At 40.0% G+C, this 19969-nt stretch overlaps 1 protein-coding gene across 1 annotated transcript; it reads right to left on the bottom strand.

The window, feature by feature from the left end:
- Positions 1–415: 415 nt before the first annotated feature.
- LOC110540760 (chitinase-like protein 3) lies at positions 416–17551 on the bottom strand. The gene is made up of 11 exons (XM_021627535.2): positions 17439–17551; positions 16023–16052; positions 15289–15490; positions 7813–7869; positions 6981–7146; positions 3314–3438; positions 3022–3145; positions 2577–2762; positions 1626–1745; positions 1397–1538; positions 416–754 (listed from the first exon to the last, which is right to left on the bottom strand). The coding sequence occupies exons 1-11, from the start codon at positions 17461–17463 to the stop codon at positions 708–710; spliced, it is 1224 nt and encodes a 407-aa protein (XP_021483210.1). The 5' UTR covers positions 17464–17551; the 3' UTR covers positions 416–707.
- Between the last annotated feature and the right edge of the window lie 2418 nt (positions 17552–19969).

The raw sequence follows: 19969 nt of genomic DNA, 5'->3' as shown, positions 1-19969 counted from the left end.
ATACATCCAGTGCACCTCCATGGCGAGTTCCCGGTACAGCTGTCAATCCTGGAAACAGTAGAGCAATACTAGGCCTTCAGCAGAAGTAGGATGATGTTCTGGGCTTTCAATCTTGGACAAGCCAAAATGCACTAATGCTTAGGAGTCCCAGGAGTCAAAGTGACTTCTTCCTGAGAATGGTCATTATGACACAGACCTCTTTTGTCAATGCCCTCATCTTGTCCTGTGCACCAAAAGTTCAACCACTCACAGCCCCAGTCATCATGCTAATGTACCTAGGAAGGCAGAACACTGTAGGGTGGTTGGCCCCATTACATTCTCTCAGTCTTTCCATCTTTCTCTTGAGGCAGATGGTGTTTCCACATTGAGAAAACATTTTCATCAAATCACACATTACCCTCCAAAACCCAGAGAATTCATGTTTTGACTCTCGGTTTCATTTTAGTACTTTAGGTAGATTCAAGATGAACTGAGCAAGGAGCAAAGGAGACTGTTCAGAGCCCTGGAAAGGCTAACAGACCTGACAGGGACAAGTTTATGCCTAGTTTCTTCATAATAGGTCATTTTGAGGAGAAGGTCCATTTGGGAGTTGTGTTGGCATGAGATCTATTTTGGCAGTGCCAGAAGGCATTTTGATTATTCTCTTGGCACAGGTGACATGAAATCCACTGCCTCAGAGCTATTCTTGCAGCTCCTCCTCCCAGTGTTTAAGGAACATTTATTTGCTGAGGATCTGAAACAGAGGCCATGCAACCTGGGAAACACAACACAAAGTGATGAGTAAGGACTCTCACAAGCAGGCAGGCTTCTGCCAGAAGAAAGTATGAATGTGTGGCCTTGATTGGGGGTTAGATCAGAGAATAATTCTATATCAGGGTTTAAGAAGATATATCAATACAAATCCTCACACATTTCCCTGTCTTCCTATTTTGCCTCAAAGCCAGCTGGATTCAGAATTTAAAAAGTGATTTCTTTTCCATCTAAGTCATTAAAACATACTTACTGAGTAACTACTACGTAAAAATAAATAAATATCCAGGTCCAAATATGCTCCAATTAAAAAAAAAACTAATTTGAGAGCATAGTTGGACCTCCCTGTTAGATCTCCCCTGAGAAGGGTAAGTGAGACATGGGAGAATGGCCCCATAGAGACAGAGATGCTAACACTGAAGGACAGCACAATTTCTGCAGACTGCTCTACACCTCAAAGACTTAGCAGACCTGGACCCTGCTTCCAGGTATGCTTGGTTTGTCCTAAAAAGCATACTATCCCTGGCATGGAAGTTGAGGGTTTGAAAAGAGTCTCCCTTGGCAGTGGATACAGGCATGTCAAGGCTTCCTTTGAGTTGATGGAGAGATGCTTGCAAACCCTTGGTATGTCCCCAGTGTTACATACTTGAACTGTTTACTCTTAGGGCATTCTTCAAAGTAGAGGTCAGAGGGAACTGGCCCTGGTTGCAGAAAAAGCCAGTGAAGTCATCCATGCCCAGGGTCCATAGCATGGCACCTCCCAGGTTGTTCTGCTTAAGCCATTCAGCCTGTTGAGGGGAGGAGGATAACAGGAGTCATTTGGTTTCTGAAAACTCAGGGTAGAGGCCTCAGAAGATCCAAAGGACTGACTTTACCTTGATATGAAAGCTCTTGACATTATCATAGCCAACCCATTTGTTGCCTTGATAGGCATAGGGTACTTCCTGAGCAGCTTCCCAGGCCTCAGTGGCTCCATCATTCAGGAAGGTACAAATCTTTAAAATCAAGAGACAAAAATGTCATCTAAATACTATGTCACACAAAAGACAAAGATACATATTTTTTTTTCTTTCCTTAATGTATGTGTCTGGTGGGGGGGGCGGTTTCTTACTTTTCTAGTAGTTTTTATTTAGAGTTAAGATGTTTGAGATATTATTCTTTTTGTGATGCTGGGAATGAAACTCAAGGTAGTGCTTATTCTACATAAACACTCTCACTCTACAACTGAGCCTTATCCCTAGCCCATGTTAATATTTGCATATATATATATATATATATATATATATATATATAATCACAGTTTATAGCAAAGACTTCAACCTGTTGACCTCTTTGCCTCTGCCTTTTGGAAGCTAATATTACAGATGTGAGGCACCGTAGCTGACAGAAGTATTCATGGCACGAAATTGTACACTGTGAGACATTTTTAAAGTATATGATACTAGTGACTGAAGCCAGGATCAAACTCATTAAGGCAAGAGCTAGACCACTGAGTAACACCCATAGGTCATGCTTTTTTTCCAACTGCTCACTTACTGTCCATATAGGATTGGACTTTTAGAGTCTGTAGTAATATGGGACATTTGTTCATTTATCTATTTATCCATACACATAGACTTAAGAATGCTGTCTGTGGCACAGAGGGATATTGTATATCATTAAGTGCTCCTTATTTTAGTAAATAAAACTTTTGAGAATTTAGGATGATGTTCTGCTTAGAGAAAGTAGATGCCCAAACATAAGGATCAGAAGATTTCTATCCCTCAACCCCCAGGCTACAGCATAGCACTGATTGTCACAGGGCACTGTGAAGACAACCTACTGACCTCATAATAGGCCCAAGTGCCAGACATCTCTGTGAAGGGCCCTAATACACCAGCACTAGCAGTAGGGGCACCGATTCCAGTGTTTGAGGGGTCACTCAGAGTGAAGGTTTGTCCATATGTTGGGAATCCGACAATGAGCTTCTCAGATGCGGCCCCATTTTCATTCCAGTAGGTCATGATGTAATCCTGCAGTGGGAGAAGGTTAATTATAGGCTGTAGGTAGCTGGTGACCTGTACTAGGTGATGCTAATTCTCTGTTCTAACTGCTCAAATCATATGTTAATAATTTATTAATTTTCTTTCCAAAATACTTCACTGAAGTTATAGTTAATAAGGTACTGAGTACAAGAGTACTGAATACTCAAGATTTGTTTTATGCTTTGTGATGAACCTCTTACGGTTGGGACCATTTCTAGTCTGCATTTGCATCTCTGTAGGGTCTTACCACATTGAGGAAGGTGTTGATTCCACTGTCATTTATGGATTTGTAGAGAGGACTATTTCCCCCAGTGTAGCCATCCTGGGAGCCATGGAGATTGTAAGTCATGACCTGGATGTAGTCTAGGGAGCTGTGGATGAAGGATGTTACTTAAATAATTTCTAATGGCTATTTTTCACACCTATGCACTTCTTCAAAGCCTATGAACAAAGCCCTATGTCCAGAAGAACGTCCAAAGAATGAAGATCCTCAGCTTACACTCCTACAGGAGTAAGGTAGAGTAAGGTAGAGTACTTACTGTGACAACTGAGGGATCTCATAGCCGGATTGGATGGTGGGGATAACACCAGCTACTGTAGCAGTAAGCATCAGCCTGGGGCCATTTTTCCCAATTGCTTCCTGTTCAAAAGCTTCACGCATTTTCTACAGAATATTAAAGTACAGTAGAGTATATCACAAGTTCATTTCAGACACTCTAATAATATTAGTATATACTTTTAAAAAGCACTTTTACATTTCGTTTTACCTTACCCTGTCATCATCTCATAGTCAATACAACAGCCATCTCATATTTGTAGGGTTTAGAAATTGTCACTGTGTAGCCAGTCATCCAAAATCTAGGTCCCAGATGACTGAGAGCTCTGCCAACACCATGACATTCTGAAGCATAGCTTGCTGGAGTTCCTTATATTCAGATTTTCAGTGAGATAAATTGCTTCTGCTTACTCATTATCTGAAGTATGTTATAGTACCAACATTCCATCAAATGAAATGTAAAGTTTTAAAAAAGGTGATGGCAGGCAGGTGATAGGTACAGTACAGTGCTAGATGGTAATCTACTTGTACTTTCCGAGACTCTAATCATACATGAAATACTGGAGTCAGCTCTTATAGTTACATTATTTGGGAGTGTCAGATCACCTTCCACCAGAATGCCCATGGAAATTGCCATGTGGACAGGTGGTCAAACAATTAGGAACTTTTAGTATATGATGAGGCATTATAAGATGGTTATTACCAACCAAAGAGCATGTATGGACTGGTCCTAGGCACCCTGCATGCATGTAGCAGATGCACCGCTTGGTCTTCATGTGGGTCTCCCAGCAACTGGACCAGCGGCCTTCTCTGACATTGTTGCCTGCCTTTGTATACTTTTCCCCTAACTGGGCTGCCTTGTCTGGCTTTAGTGGGAGAGGACAGGTGTAGTCCTGCAGCGAGTTAAATGTGCAGGGCAGGTTGGTACTCATTTGGGGATAGCCTCCTTCTATGAGGAGAGGGAAAGGGAAAAATGGGGGGGGGAGGGATTGTAAGGGGGGGGATGGGGGGAGCAGGAGGCTGTGATCAGAATGAAAAGTGAATCAATAAATTAATGGAGAAAAAACATAAAAGACATAATATCAGATCAGATTACTTACCTGGTTAGAGAACAGAGTGCTTCAGCTGAGTCATTAGTTAAAACAGTTAATGATGGGATTTTCCACTTATGTAAAAAATTACCTGATATAAGGAGATCCCGCATCTACCAGCCTCACATTTTTTTCTTGCCTACACACTTGAGGTGTGCTTTTATTTTACTGGTTTCCCATTTTGTATCTGATTTAAAATTAAAATTCTACTAATTAGAGAAAAAACAAGGCTGTTAGAGCTGTCTTCAAATATTACCTTCATGTATTGCAATGTTTCTGTTTTTATATTGTGCTGTTTTGGTGGGCAGATCTAAAATGTTTGCCTGGAGGCATGCTTCAATTTAAAAATAGAGATAGTCTGTAGAAGCCAGGAAACTAGAAAGGGGTAATTGGGGTATAGGGAAGAAAGAAAGAGCTTAAGAGAGGCAGATGGTTGGAGAGAGAATAGTAGAAAACAGATAGTCTGGAAGGGGAAAGGGTGGTAATGGGAAGATTTAAGTGTGGAGGGGGGTGGAGGGGGATGTTAGTGTAGAGTACAGAAGGGTAAGAGGAAGGATAAATAATTCTAAGGATGTCTGACCAAACCATATGAAAACCCACTAGTTTATAAGCTTCCTAAAATGAAAAAAACAAACAAACAAAAGTTATCTAGACAAGGGTGGTATAAGGCTCCTTCCGGAATCCACAGATTATTAAACAAATAGCTCAGTGCCAGATGTAGAATACCAGCCTACAAGTTGCTGGGCAAGGCTTCCCAGAGAACCTTAGGACAATACAGGCTATTGCCATTGGTTACTGACTAGAACTTGATGGTGAGGTTCCATTGCTAAGAGCACCACATACTTTTATCATAGGATATAGAAAAGCTAAGCTTGTACTTCCTTGCTGGCTATCAGAAGGCTGCTGGGGGACAAAAACCATCAAAAGTCTTACCCAGCTGTGACTCTTGCAAGCTACACTAACAACTGCCAGCTAGTGCAATATAGGCATGAATGTTATGGGAGGTAATCAATGCTTTTCAAATTAAGCTTAAGTCCTGCACCACAGAGGGGAACTCATGCCAGGTATTCTAAGTCTAGCCAAGAACTTGTGGTTGAGGTCATAGGCCCCACCAATACAGTTGTCCTAAGGAAGATGGTATCCTATTGCCTCCTAAATAACTTATCCTTGTAGCCACAGATTAGTGCAACTCTCATCTCTCATTGGGGAAGCTTCTTTATGCAGCAGATGGCGGTTAATACAGACTTGAAACCAGTGAAAATGCAGAGAATAATTGAGCATGGGCTGTTGTGACCTAAGTGAGATATCTAGGTCACACACCACCTCCAAAGGGCTCAGGAAACATTGGAGAAAAGGGGTGGAAATATTGTAAGAGCCAGAGGATGGGAAAGATTACTGCAAAACAGTGCCTTCTGGCTACGAAAGGGTTGCTGCACCTATGGGCTCATAACAGTTGTGGTTGTCTGCATACCACCAGCACAAGTTCAGTTCAGTTATTACTTCAGTATGGACAGTAAAGGGTTTTCTTTGGTTGGGGAACTACTGGCTATGGTGGAAAAGAGACTCAGTTTTCCTCAGGTCCACGGTGGTTTGCCCATGCTCCAGCAGAAGACGCCACACACATGTAAATTAGAGCAGTCACCAGTGGACTCAAAACCTGATCCTGCCTCACATAAATATCTGTGGGGTTCTTTTGTACTCTGTACACTTTTATCATGGTACTTATTATAAGGTGTCTGAAGTTGTTGGATATGTTTCAGTCTTATATTTCATATTTTATGTTCTTTAAAGCCAATGATTTTTGCCTTATTTGCATTTTAAACCTAAACCCAGTATGTGCCACAGAGCATGTGAAAGTCTGGCAACAATAGACAGTCTCATATAATTGGTCCCTGCACTGAACACTGTAGTTAGGTAGCATGATATATTCTTAGTTACTTATCGGTAGACTAAAGATCATAATGCTTATGGCACTTTTATCATAGAGCACTGAATATACCAAGATCCGTGCACACTCAACCAGACAGAATCCCAGCATGGAGTGGGGAGGTAGTCAAGAAATTCCACCCCTAGTGGAGGAATTATTGGTAATTGCTAGCTTCCAGGAGAAGTTAGCTTCCTTTAAGGGTGTGATCCTTGATAGATAGGACATGTTCCAGTGGATAGCTATATACCTAAGAGTATATAGGCAGCACTAACTGTCTGATTGGGACTGATATGTGTGTGTCTTTAAATTACACAAAGGTGGATATGGAATCAGGTTTGGATCTGGGAGAAGACTAGGGAGAGAATAATATCAAAATACAATGTATGTTATTCTCAAAGAATTAAAACATGTATGAAATGAGAATTTGAATCATTGTTCCTAAAAAATGTGATATATATTTAGAATATAGATTGTTAAATGGGCACTTCATATCTATGGGAGGATCTCTACAGTGCTAAGATTCTATAATTCTAAACTCAATTGAGCTTAGTCTTACGCTGTAACTATCCAGTTCTCCTTGGAAAGGACAGACTGAGTCTTTTGAAGTTGAAAACACTTCTTGCTTTCCTCACCTGTACTAGGACAGTGAGGAGATGCTTGTCCTTTGCAGGGCTCCCATGAGACCCAGGGAACTGCCAGTCCAGGTTCAGCCCATCAAACCCATACTGGCGTAAAAAGTTGATGACTGAGTTAATGAAAATCTGGCGGTTGTGAGGAGTGGAGACCATGGCAGTGAACCTGAGGGAGACCAAAAGAAGACAGTTAAAGTCTCTGTGATACTAAGATGTTGGAATAAAACACTTTAAAGTCCAAATTCTGCCTCTGAGCCCTCCACCAGAATGCCTCATCCTGATGAACACTTGTTCTTTTTTTTGTCCCAGCCTCCCTTTTCAACTACTACTCTTGTCAGCCTAGAGCTCAACATTCCCTTTGTTTTGTTATCCCCAACTAAAACTATTCCCACATTGTCTCTGTTTCTTTGGATAGCCAGCCATCTTAACTTACCATATTGTTTTCAAATTCCCTTCAAGTTCAAGTTCCTCTACACTCAAAGAATTATGAGTAGACCGTTTATTTTCCTTCTCCAGAAGACAAGTTGTGCAAGACCTTCTTGAGCTCTTATGTTTGAAACCTTGAAATACATTAGGAAGAGGCACTTTGCAAGCAGGTAACTAACGCTCAAAGGGTGCTGTACTTGAACATCCACTCAAATTTTGAAACATGTGACACCATAGTAGCCTTTCCAACATGTTCTGCTTTAGGATAAAGGTCCTGTCAATTTAATTGAGTTAACACAATCACTTCAACGCCTTCTCTGATGTTGTGAAGTACTACACAGAGGCTGTGCTGGGCTAGCTTGCTTTTGATAGTAAATGAATAAATGGATTTCTAGAGAGAACTTACGGGGCAGGCCCAAAGTCCCAGCCTCCAACGGCCAGCAGAGTTTTCAGCTCAATGTTCCTTAAAAGCAAAAGATAACAAACAATTAAAAAAAAATCTGTGAGTTCCTCTATTTGAAACAGCTTTGTTATATAATACATACCACACCACAGCACAATTTTCTCCCATTACTATAAACTTTCTGCTTTCACTATAACTGTGGTTCAAGTCCTGGGGGGATACCTGAAGTTGTGGTTTGTTTGTTTGTTTGTTTGTTTGGGCAGTGACTGATAGTAATCATGGTACCTGTATCTTAAAAGTGTAATTAGCTCATATTTTCTTCCATTGGATAGAATGATAAATATTGTTTGAACATTATTATTTTCCACGCATCCTTCACAACTAGTATAAATTTGTTTACCTAGAATTACACACATTCTGGATAATATTGAGTGTGACTATCAAATCCCATAAGAATTAATCATATGGATTATGAGAGGACATTTTTTAAAAATAATATATGTATATTTATAATTATTATTATTGATAATTATTACCTTTACTATTTTTTTCTTTATTAATTACACTTTATTCACTTTGTATCCCCCTGTGGTTCTTTCCCTCCTCCCATCCAAATCCCTCCCTTCCTCCACCCTCTGCATGCATGCCCCTCCCCAAGTCCACTGATAGGGGAGGACTTCTTTTCTTTCCTTCTGATCCTAGTCAATTAGGCCTCATCAGGAGTGGCTGCATTGTCTTCTTCTGTGGCCTGGTAATGCTGCCTTCCCCTCAGGGGGAGGTAATTAAAGAGCAGGCCAATCAGTTCATGTCAGAGACAGTCCCTGTTCCTATTACAATGGAACCCATTTGGATACTGAACTGCCATGCTACATCTGTGCAGGGGCTGGAGAGATGGCTCAAAGGTTAAGAGCACTGACAGTTCTTCAAAGATCAGTTCAATTCCCAGCAACCACATGGTGGCTCACAACCATCTTTAATCAGATCTGGTGCCCCCTTCTGGTGTGAGAGGAGATTTAAATTCTCTGTTTATTGCACCTTTCTTAAAGATTCTGATTCTGTGTGCTGGCGTAGGTACTGCATTCTTTTTTCAAGTGGTCCATGTAGTTTTGCTGCAAGAACTGTATGAGCCATACTTGGCATAGAAGCCCGGTAAAGGAGTTTATTTTTAGTTTGGAATCAGCATATTTTTATCCAGCTGTACTCATGATAGTGCCACTACTGTTGTGAAAAATCGCCTCAGTCTTTTTTATTGCTGATGTGGTTGAACTGAACAAATCTGTTAATTACTAGCTATGAAGTCTTATTTTGTCTTAACACAAAGGAGACCTCTATTATAATACATCAAATCCTTCACTTCTTTGGCTCAGTGATATCTAAATTCTAATCTCCTCTACTTCTTGCTTCCTGGGGTTGTTTGGAGCTTCTTATCTCCACAAACTCTCCAAAGAAGGCAAAGAAGAAGCATAGCCTTATTTTTCACATGTTAACCACAGCAGTGACGTGACAGAGTTTTTAGATCCTTGCTACTTAGCACATAGCTTCTAGAACAGAAGGGTCAGCATCATGTGTCAGAGGCTTACTAGAAATACACCATCATGACCACCAGCAGAACAAAGTGGTTGGACTGATGTCTCACACCATATCCAAAAATCAACTCAGAGTAGACTAGAGAGCAAAAGACAAGACTTGAAATTATAAATCTACTAGAAAAAAAATAAGGAGAGGTTTTCAACAGAGATCTGGTCAGTGATTTTTAAAATATGGTCCACAAAGCACAGACAACAAATACAAAAATAAGCTGTGGAATGCTTCTGAAGAGGAAAAAAAATAACAGAATAAAAACATGAATTCAGGAGTTAAAAAAGAAAAAGACATAATGAAATTTGCAGGCAAATGGATAGAAACAACAACAACAAAGAAATCACCCTGAGTGAGATATCCCAGACTCAGAAAAACAAAATGATGTATGCATTCATTTATATATGGATATTAGATGCGAAGTTAATGATAAGCAAGATATAGAATCAAACTCAGATCCTCAATCCATAGAACCAGAGGATAGTTATAGAGCAAGGGCCTTGAGAAAATTAATAGACTTCAGTAGGAGAGAGAAATAGAATAGATAGCTACAGATGGATGGGGGCCTGGAGTGGGAGGATCAAGTGGGGAGGGGAAGGGGAAAGGGGATTCTGGAAGGAAATAAAGGGGGAAACAGCTAAAATTAAGGGAAATTTTGATGGGTGGTATGGAAAGCTAATATGGTAGAAATTTCAAAAAAATATATCTATATATGAAGGCAATTTAAAAGAAATCACCAAATAGTGGGGCAGGCCAGGGTGGGGTGGCGGGGGTGGGGTGGTCAGAGTTGGGGGCCAGAAAACCGAGTCCTAACTGGCCATCTGTTGTCGCTAAACAAACTGTCCAGTTTTGTAGCCCAGATTGGGTTACATTGAATTGAGTTGATGTCTAGAGGAACCCCAGGAGAATTCTCAAACAACCAAGGCTATTGCCAGACTATAATGCTGACAGGAAAGCCCTATTGCTGAAGCCAAGAACTACACAGCTAATTGAACAGAAAGAAGTCTAACTGGTGCTTACATAGGTCCTTCACCCACTATGTTCCAATGTCTTTGGAATAGAAGCAATAATCTGCATGCTCTCAAAAGAGAAGTGTCAACAACAAACCAGCCATAAAACCTTTATCTACAATGGTGCATTATTTGCAAAATATGCCAGGGAAATTTTGTCACAAAGAATATGGGAGTGACCAATAACTGATGTGACTTCGGGCCCACTCCGTGAGAGAGAACTCAATCCTGACTCTGCTTGGGTGACCAAGAACCTAAGAGTAGATAGCCCAGGGACCTAGGGCAAAACCAAATAATACTGGTCTAAATAAGGGGGTGGAAGTGGGGAGGAAGGTGGTGATAAAATGACTCCTAATATTCTGCTATAGTAGTAGATTAGTGCCTTGTTCAGAGAAGCTTCCTCTTATAGTAGCAGATGGGAATAAATACAGAGACCCACAGCCGGACATTGTGCAGAGTGTGAGAGACCTTGGAACACTCAGCCCTAAATGGGACGTATCCATCAGAGTTCAGGGAGCATCCCGAGGAAGAGGAAGGAGAAAAAGTGTAAGAGCCAGAGGGGAGAGAGGACACCAAGAAAACAAGGCCCTCTAAGTCACCATAAGCTAATATGAACTCAAAGAGGCTGAAGAAACACCTGCAGGGCCTGCCCGGCTCTGCACCCAGGTCTTCTATTTACATATCAGGGCTTTTGGTTTAGTGTTTTTATGGGGTCCCTGAATGTGCTAACCAGTGGGGGCTCTGATTCTCGTGCCTTCTCTTGGGGCTTTTTCTTCTGTTGGTTTGTCCTGTCTAACTTCAATATGATAGTTTTTGTCTTATATTTTATATTTTTATATTAAAAATGAATGAATGAATGAATGAAAATGTAGCCACCAGGGCAAAGGTTAACAAATGAATTATCACTTAGACCTGGTGGGAGAGCAAAAAGCAAAAAATCAGTTTTCTCTAACAGAATGACACTGAGCATATCCACCACTCCAACACAGACCTCATGTTCAATAAAACAATATATTAAATATATTACGGACTCCACAGTTTTTTGTTTGTTTGTTTTACTCTGTGTGTGTGTGTGTGTGTATGTGCTATTATTTTGTTACACTTTGATTTTGGGGGAGGTTGTTGTATTAGGTTTTTTTTTTTTTGAGAAAGAACTTAAAGTTGGGTGGGTGGGGAGGGGGAGAGGATATGGAAAGACTTGGGGAAGAGAAGTATATGATGAAAATATATTTAAATTTTAAAATCATCTTGCCTGATAAAAAGCAATGAAAAAGAAAAGGATACAGGCACTCATATGAAAAGCCATATAACTAATCTATGACATTTTTAACATCAATAATTTTATATAACAGAAGTTTCCAAGAATCAAATTGGAAATGCTTGCTGGGACATATGGCCATATCCTTTATCCTTTTTTTCTCCTCCTTTTTTTTCTTTCTTTTTTTTTTTTTTTTTTTGGTTTTTTGAGACAGAATTTTTCTGTGTAGGCTTGGCTGTCCTGGACTTGCTTTGTAAATCAGACTAGCTTCAAACTCACAGAGATCAGGGTGCCTCTGCCTACCTGAGTGCTGGGATTACAAGCGTGTGACACTGTTCCTGGCTCACTATCTACTTTTATCTTGTGCAAAAATCTGAGAAAACAAAGTTTAAATATATAATCAATTGGATTTTCTACCCCATATTTTCTTTCAGATGTTGACTCTTAAGTGTGTGTGTGTGTGTGTGTGTGTGTATGTGTGTGTGTGTGTGTGTGTGTCTGTGTCTGTGTATGTTAAACATAGGAAGGCAACCGAGGAGATGGATAAATGATTAAAGCGATTGTAGCAAAAGTGTGAGGACTAGAGTTTGGATCCCTAGAGCCCATAAATGCCACGCAGTTATGTTGCTTGCCTGTAGTTCCAGCCTCAGAAGGCAGAAAGGGATCCACAGAACAAGCTAGCTAGAGAGAGCAGGCATCCTAGTGAGCTCTGGGTATGACTGAGAAACCCTGCCTCAGCCTTGGCTCTCCTTATTCATGGGTATCCACATGTATAGCCATACACTTGTGCCAAATATAAAGCATGCATATAAGGACACATTTACAAACCACACACATGTGAAAATAGAAAAAAATAGAAAGGGGACTGTGTGATGATGTGAAATGATGTTAAGGGGCAGAGAAAAAAGAAAGAACATAATAAAATACATATGACATGCTTAGCAGAAGAAAAGGATCAGTATGAGAGAGAGGCAGGGGAAATGGGAGAGAGAAGGAGGAAGGAGATGAATACACACACACACACACACACACAATATTATGACATATTATGAAAATTCCATAATGAAACATGTTACTTTGATGATAGCTTCAAAATAAGTGAAAATAAATGAAAAACCTATGAGCTTTGGAATGGAGAAATATTTGCTGTCCATACATCTGATAAGAAGTTAGAAGAGAGAAAATATTTGCAGTCCATACATCTGATAAGAAGTTAGTATTGCAAAATTAGGAATCAGAAAGACTAAGTAGCAAGAGAAATTCTCATTTAAAAATGAGAAAAAAAGTCTGTTTAGATTTTTCTCAAATAAGGCTAAAGTCTAACAGGTGTATGAAAAAAAATCTTAACACCCCTACTCATCAGAACTATTGAAATTATAACCACATTGGTTTATTACCTAACAACTGTTAGAATGGTTATCATAAAAGATGGAAGATTAATATTCTCAAGGATGTATAAAGAAATCACCAAAATACTACTGGTTTAAATGTAAATAATTATAGAGCTAGACAGAATACTGTGGAGATTCCTCACAAAACAGTAACAAATAGCACATGATTCACCAACACCGCTATCCAAAGGAAATCAGTCTTTTGAAGATACAGCATTGTAACATTGAATAATAACATCTAAGATATGAATACCATTAAGTGTCCACCAATGGACAAATTGATCAAAAGATGTACTATATATATGATTTAAATTATTATTTGGATAGAAAAGGAATGAAACATCATTTACAATAGTATTTGTGAATTTGAAGAGCATAGTAAGTGGAACAGGAAAGACGATTCCATTTTCCTATTAGAGAAAGACTAATAGTACATGGTAAGACTTATAGGTGCAATAAAAATTATTTGAACACATAGGAAACAAAAAAAACATAATAGCGGTTCTCAAGATTGTATTGAAAAACATAGGTTGGAACTCCAGTTCCGAGGATCCAATACTGTCTTTCGTCATCACATGTGGAGACGGGCACCAAATGCAGTGTATAGACATATGCGCAGGCAAAACGGTCATATACTTAACAATTTACATTCATCTTTGAGTGTTTTTTTAATTTATTTCATTATTTATCTCATTATTTATTTATTATTTATCTATTTATTTATTTATTTTTGCTGGAGCGGTCCCATGGAAATCCCTAAACAAGCCAGGCTGATGCTAACAAAGAATATTCTCTCTCTGAAAACTGACAGTGGGACCCCATTGCCAAAGACAGCCCCACACAGTTCATTGAATGTAGAGAGGTTGAGCTGGTGCCTGCATATAGCCTTTACCTTTATGATCGAGTCTCTTTGGATCAAGGAGGTACTCTGTAGGCTATGGAAAGAGAAATCTGGAAACCAATCCAACCACAAAACCGTCAGCTTACAATCTGTCCTGCCTGCAAGATATGTTTGGGGCATTGTTGGTGCAAAACTTGTGGGGGTGACAACCAGTGTTTGGCTTAACTTGAGACCCACACCATGAGAGTGAGCCCATGTCCTATACTGCCTGGATGGCCAGGCACTGGAGACTGGATAGCACAGAAGCCTAGGATAGAACAAAACATGGCTGGCCAAAACAAAATGAAACAAAATACCAAAAGAAGAAGCAGCAGCAACAGCAGCAGCAGCAGCAGCAGAAGAAGAAGAAGAAGAAGAAGAAGAAGAAGAAGAAGATCAATGAAATGATTCCTAATGATATTCTTCTCTTCTGCTATACTCATAGGACTGTGCCTTACCCAGTCATCATAGAGGTTTCCTCTGGCAGCAAATTGGAGTGGTACAGAGACTCACCACCAGATATCATATATATAGAGTCTAAATTAAAGGTTTTCATAGGGTCTCTTCCTAGAAGATTGAGGAACCATGCAGAAGGTGGGGGGATTATAGGTGTCAGAAGGGATGAAAGACAGTGGGAGAACATAGCCAGCTAAATCAACTAAGCAGCGTTCACATGGGCTCACAGAGACTGAGGAGGCAAGCACAGGGCCTGCACAGATCTGCACCAGGTCCTCTTTGTTATAGTATGGTGTTTTTGTGAGACTCCTAATAGTGGGAATGGGTATACCTCTGACTCTTCTGCCTGCCCTTTTCTTTTCATCTTATTGGGTTGCCTTGTTCAGCTTCAGTATGAGGGCTTCTGCCTTGTCTTACTGTATTTTGTTTTGTCCTGTTAAACTGTCATCTCTTACATGCATGTTATTTTCTGAAGAGGAAAAAGAAGGAGGAATGGATCTGGGGGAGAGGGAAGATGTGGGGGAGCTGGGAAGAGTAGAGGGAGGGAAACTGTGGGCAAGATATATTGTGTGAGAGAAGACTATTTTTGAAAAAAAAAGAATATTTTAATAAAAAAATTAGTGATACAGGAAGAAAAAGTTCAACAGATCTTTCTGTAAAGAACATTCACCATGAAATAGGTAAGTGTGTGGAGTAAAAATATGCCAAGGAGGTCATGATTCATTCTAAAATTCAAAACTAATGTGTGTAGTAAGTATAAGTAATTGACGTCAATAAAAATCTGATGATGTTGGCTGGGTCCTCATCCCCAACCCATGGATTCTGAGCTACATGTTAAGAAGCACTAATATGTGACAACTATTGACCAAAGAGACACCAAACCAGACAGCTCTGCCATTCTCTTACCTGCTTTTTAGAGCATTTAAGGCTTGGTAGTCAGTCAAGTCACTCATGCGTTTCATGGTGATCCTGTTGTTCCGCATACCAGCAAAGGCATAGATGAGGTGAGTACACAGGCAAGGGTCAATATTAGCAGGACTGAAACTTCCCAGTTTCGGCCTGTTCTGGGCCACGTTATTATAATAGCACATCAGCTGGTAGGCAGAGCCTGTGGGAGGTGAATAAAAACAGTAGCCTGATGTAGAGGGCAGTGGACTCTGCTGACAATTTGGCCGTACCTCTTTCCCTTGTGGTGCCCCAGCACAGCACCTGTTACCTAGGAGTAGGTGACTGGTGCTAACACTCTTGAACATGGGTCCAGACATTGCTACTTACACCTCAGGCACTGACTTGAGGTTGCTCATTATAATGATGACATTTATTTTTGGAGCTTGGGTAAGTTTAGAAGACTAGTTAGAAACCATGCCACCATTCCTGGGAAGCTCAACAGGACCTGGTTTATTAATGCTCTGTGGGCACAGCTCAAAGGACAGCATCAAGAGCTGAGCTGAAAACAGTCTACCCCCAATGGGGAAAACTCACCTCATTGGTCTAATCTCTTGGTAATTTTTTTCCAAATAAAGTAAAATGAGTATAATTTGAAAATTACAAATAAGTTCATTAGCAATAACTCTTGGATATTTGAGACTTATGGTGGGGAAAAGGTTTTGTAAACAATAAAAGATGAAGTCATCACATACCCAGTTGTGAATTCAGAAGAACTGCCAAACCTAGAGAAAGAGAACAAACATTTACTATGAACTAGATGCCTGAATCCTTGAAGATCAAACTTATGGCAGTGAGGGCCATCCCCACTAGTCATAGATTAGAGCAGCCTGAGTGAAACTTACAGCCGTTTCAAGGGCTGCTGTTTTCAGTGAATATACCTTTCAATCTATTCACATCTTTAGTAGAAATTGTCAGTGGCTGTTCGTGTCCACCTTCTGTGTCCTAATTGTTACTGACTATAAAATCTATTAGCTATGAAACTAGTATTGTCTGAAATTACTCCAGCTTACTTTACTTGGTGATCACCCTTTAGACCGTGTCTCACCTGCCAGCGTTATGATGATCCTAGTTTTTCAACAGTCAAGCCATCTGCTAAAACAGAGAACAGTATTCCTAGACATCTGAGTTTTTTTTTTCTTGAAGCACCTTTGAAAGAGACCTTGCTAAAGGAACAAAGACATGCAGTTCTAGGTACCATTCCTTGGCTTCAACAGAGCAGGTTTTGAGACAGCATGTCTCATGAATCAGCTCAGACTAGCTTTGAACTAGAGAACCTTCTCCTGTGTTTCTTGATTACTGAGATGGTAGGTTTGAACCATCATGTAACCTGAACACTTCTGAATCTTTAAATGTTGAGCTTCAGTCTTCATCCAAGTAAGTTTCTGAAGCTTAATGAAGTTTACGAAGCAGAGCTAGAGCAATAAGATTTCAATGACTTGGCTCAAAACAACTACTGAATCAATCTCTTTGAGTGGTTGTCAAGAAGTAATATTCTTACTTCATCAATGCAGCAGAACTATAAATAAGTAAGTAGTAATTGTGAAAAAAGTAGAGCAAATACAACTTGGATAGCTGCAACTCAGTCTCTACTGATTTTCTTCTCTGCAAAAGCTAGTTCCAGGGTAGAAGTAAATTAATATAATGCCAATTTAAGGCAGGTGATATGAAGGGGAGTGGAGAAAATAAATGGCTGGACAAACAGGAACCAGCAGAAAAGTGTTGTTAAAAATAAGAGCTTTTTAGCCAGGCAGTGGTGGCACACACCTGTAATCCCAGCACTCAGGAGGCAGAAGCAGGCGGATCTCTGTGTGTTTGAGGCCAGCCTGATCTACAGAGTGATTCCTGGATGGCCAAGGCAACACAGAGAAACCTTGTCTTGAACAGAAAGAGAGAGAGCTGGCCATGTATATGTCATCAAGAAGTCAGAAAAGCCATCACATCCCACAAGTTTAGGAGAACAAGACAGGCTGAATGATGGAAGAAAATTTGAAATGAAAGAGTAAAGGTAATGCTTAGAGCTATAGTGTGACTATTCCTCATGGTTGCCAGATCCTGAGAACAAAAGAAGCCAGGCAGCATTGAGTCTCTACGTCTTATTACCAACTCACCTGTGAGAAGAATGAGCTTGGTCATGATGCCCTTGTACTGCTTCAGCAGAGCCTCAGTTGGCTTTTTAAAGCATTTAAGATCCTGGTGATCCCAAGATTTGCCAGGTGGGAAGTGTTTACTAGAATGGGTGTGTGACTAATCAGTGAGCCAACAGCTTTCCTCCTGATTTGACTCAGTTCCTTTAGTATCTCACTGCCACAGCCTTTCCTGTTCTGTGTAGCAACACAGTGACATCTGCCTAACAGGTGGGGTGGAGACATTCATTGTAGGGAGTACTTGTTCCCTTAATTTCTTGTTTTGGCAGTTCCCAAACACATAGCCCCTGCTCAGGTACTGCAGTTAAGTTTTATTGTACTTATTTCATTCCTGAAGTGAAATAATTTTCCTACAGAAAACAAATAAAGCACTTCAAACATATTAGCTGTTTTAAAACAATCTTTGTCTTGGAAATATTTGCATTTAATTCTTGTGGTCAGCATTAATGGACCTTCACTCTCTAGGGACTATGATTTGAATATTCTGCCTGCACTTGTTCTTTGGAATAACTTTAATTAATAGCAATAACATAAATTTGTGTAAGAATGTTTGGCCTCCAAAATGTTCCTTCTTTGGCTTCTAAGAACCCTGATAGTGTTCTGCAGCATAAACTGACATGCACAAAAGATTTCCAGTTGCCAATACACAAAGATAATGGTATTTAAATATCTCCTTTACTAAAATTCTTGTTATCTGATTATTTTTAGAGTTTTTTTAAAATTAAAATTATTTCCTTCTACTCTTCCCAAACACTGTCTGCTACCATGATCTTATATGAGATTTCTGCTTTAGTAGAAATGGTGTGCTTATTACCCCCACATAATTTGCATGCCTCTGCTCAAGCTGTTACGACCTCTCTCTTCTTATTTTCTACCCCAATCACAGACTTCCAAGTCCAGGTCAGATCCTGTCTTCATGATTCAATAATGTTTCCTTTCTCTTAATCCTTTTATGTACTCTAGCCCAGGTTATCTGAACAGCTTTTGACTCTTGACAACACCCAGAACTTGAGTGGTGAGCAAATATATGTCTACCTTGTACCTCAGGAGAGTTGCTGTGAATCTGGGCTGGTGTCATCATTTGATACATTTGAAAGCTGAAATGTATCTACTCTTCTATAATGACTAAGTCTTCTGTAAATGTTTCTGTCTGTTTCAAAAAGAAAATTTCTTGATCAGGGGTGCAAACTTCACCTAGCTCTAGGTATAAGGACAAATATTTAAATTTTAATTAGGCATTCTATTGGTTTAGTAAAGTGGAGGTTGTAGGTTCTCCTCCATGATGCTTTACTTGACTAGCCCTGGCTATGTTTCCAGTACCTGGTCATTACAGAAAGTCACAACCAATCAAAATGTAGAGTTGTGGAGCCCAGTCACAACTGATACATCTGTAACACAATTCCTGCTCTGGGATCATTGCAGAAAGGGGTGGAAAATTGTAACAGCTGGAAGTTTGATGTAAGATTGTGTCTTCTAGAAAAGTCAAAGTTATACCTATGAAGTCTCACCAACATGGCTGCTTAAAACATGGCCTGAACAAGAATGACACCAATAGACACTATGATGTGGACAGTGGACAACTCATGAATCCTCAACTCTGATAAAGAACTACAGGCAGCTAAAGAGTACTGAGAAATAATCTTCCCCAGGATAGAGCACACCAACCAATTTGTTATCCAATACCAAATGCTCAGCCTTAAAAAGTATATGTAACAATGTAAAGAGGATGCTGTATTTATGCATTTATGAGTACATATGCATGTATACATACACATGTATATAGCAGCAATCCAAGAAAAAGATTATGAATTTGAAAGAGGGCAAGGGGAGTATACATGGGAATGTTTAAAGGCAGGAAAGTGTAGGGGAAATATAATCATTATAATTAAAAATGTATTAGAAAGCTAATTAGATCTTGAGGATTTGGTTCCCACTCACAGGATCAGACAAAGTCTCCTCATAAATATTTGTGTTTTTATAATATCTATCATTAAAAATGGATGAAATCAACCCAGAATCCCAGGTAGGCATTGCCCATTGTGTCCTCATCCACCATAATGATCCAGGACCACATGGAGTTCTGATACCTAGACCCCATGTAGGAACATCCTCACCCCTGAGGCAGTCTATTTACATGCCAGCCATCCTGAATAGCACATGGAACACATAACATCCTAGGACCATGAACCCAGGTAGGGACCATCAGAGCATGCACATTACCCAACCCTCAGCCACCTCGCACAACATTTTACAGGGAAAGCATGGCATCCTGAGATTATGATCTAGGTAGGGACATCTGAGGCAGTCTGTCCACCGCCTGCCAGCCACACCACTCAATGTGTTGTTTGGGGATATTGTGGAGTCTTGTGACAAGACACTCCAAGTAGGGACCCTCAGACTACGCTCATTCACTTGCTAGCCATGCTGCTTACTACAGCACTACAGGACTCAAAGACACCTTGGATCCTCTGATATCTTCTACAATTTCTTTCTTC

Source organism: Meriones unguiculatus, chromosome 10, assembly GCF_030254825.1.
Source record: "Meriones unguiculatus strain TT.TT164.6M chromosome 10, Bangor_MerUng_6.1, whole genome shotgun sequence".
Taxonomy (NCBI): Eukaryota; Metazoa; Chordata; class Mammalia; order Rodentia; family Muridae; genus Meriones; species Meriones unguiculatus.
Note: the sequence above shows the minus strand (reverse complement) of the source record. Positions and strands in the feature narration are given on the sequence as shown.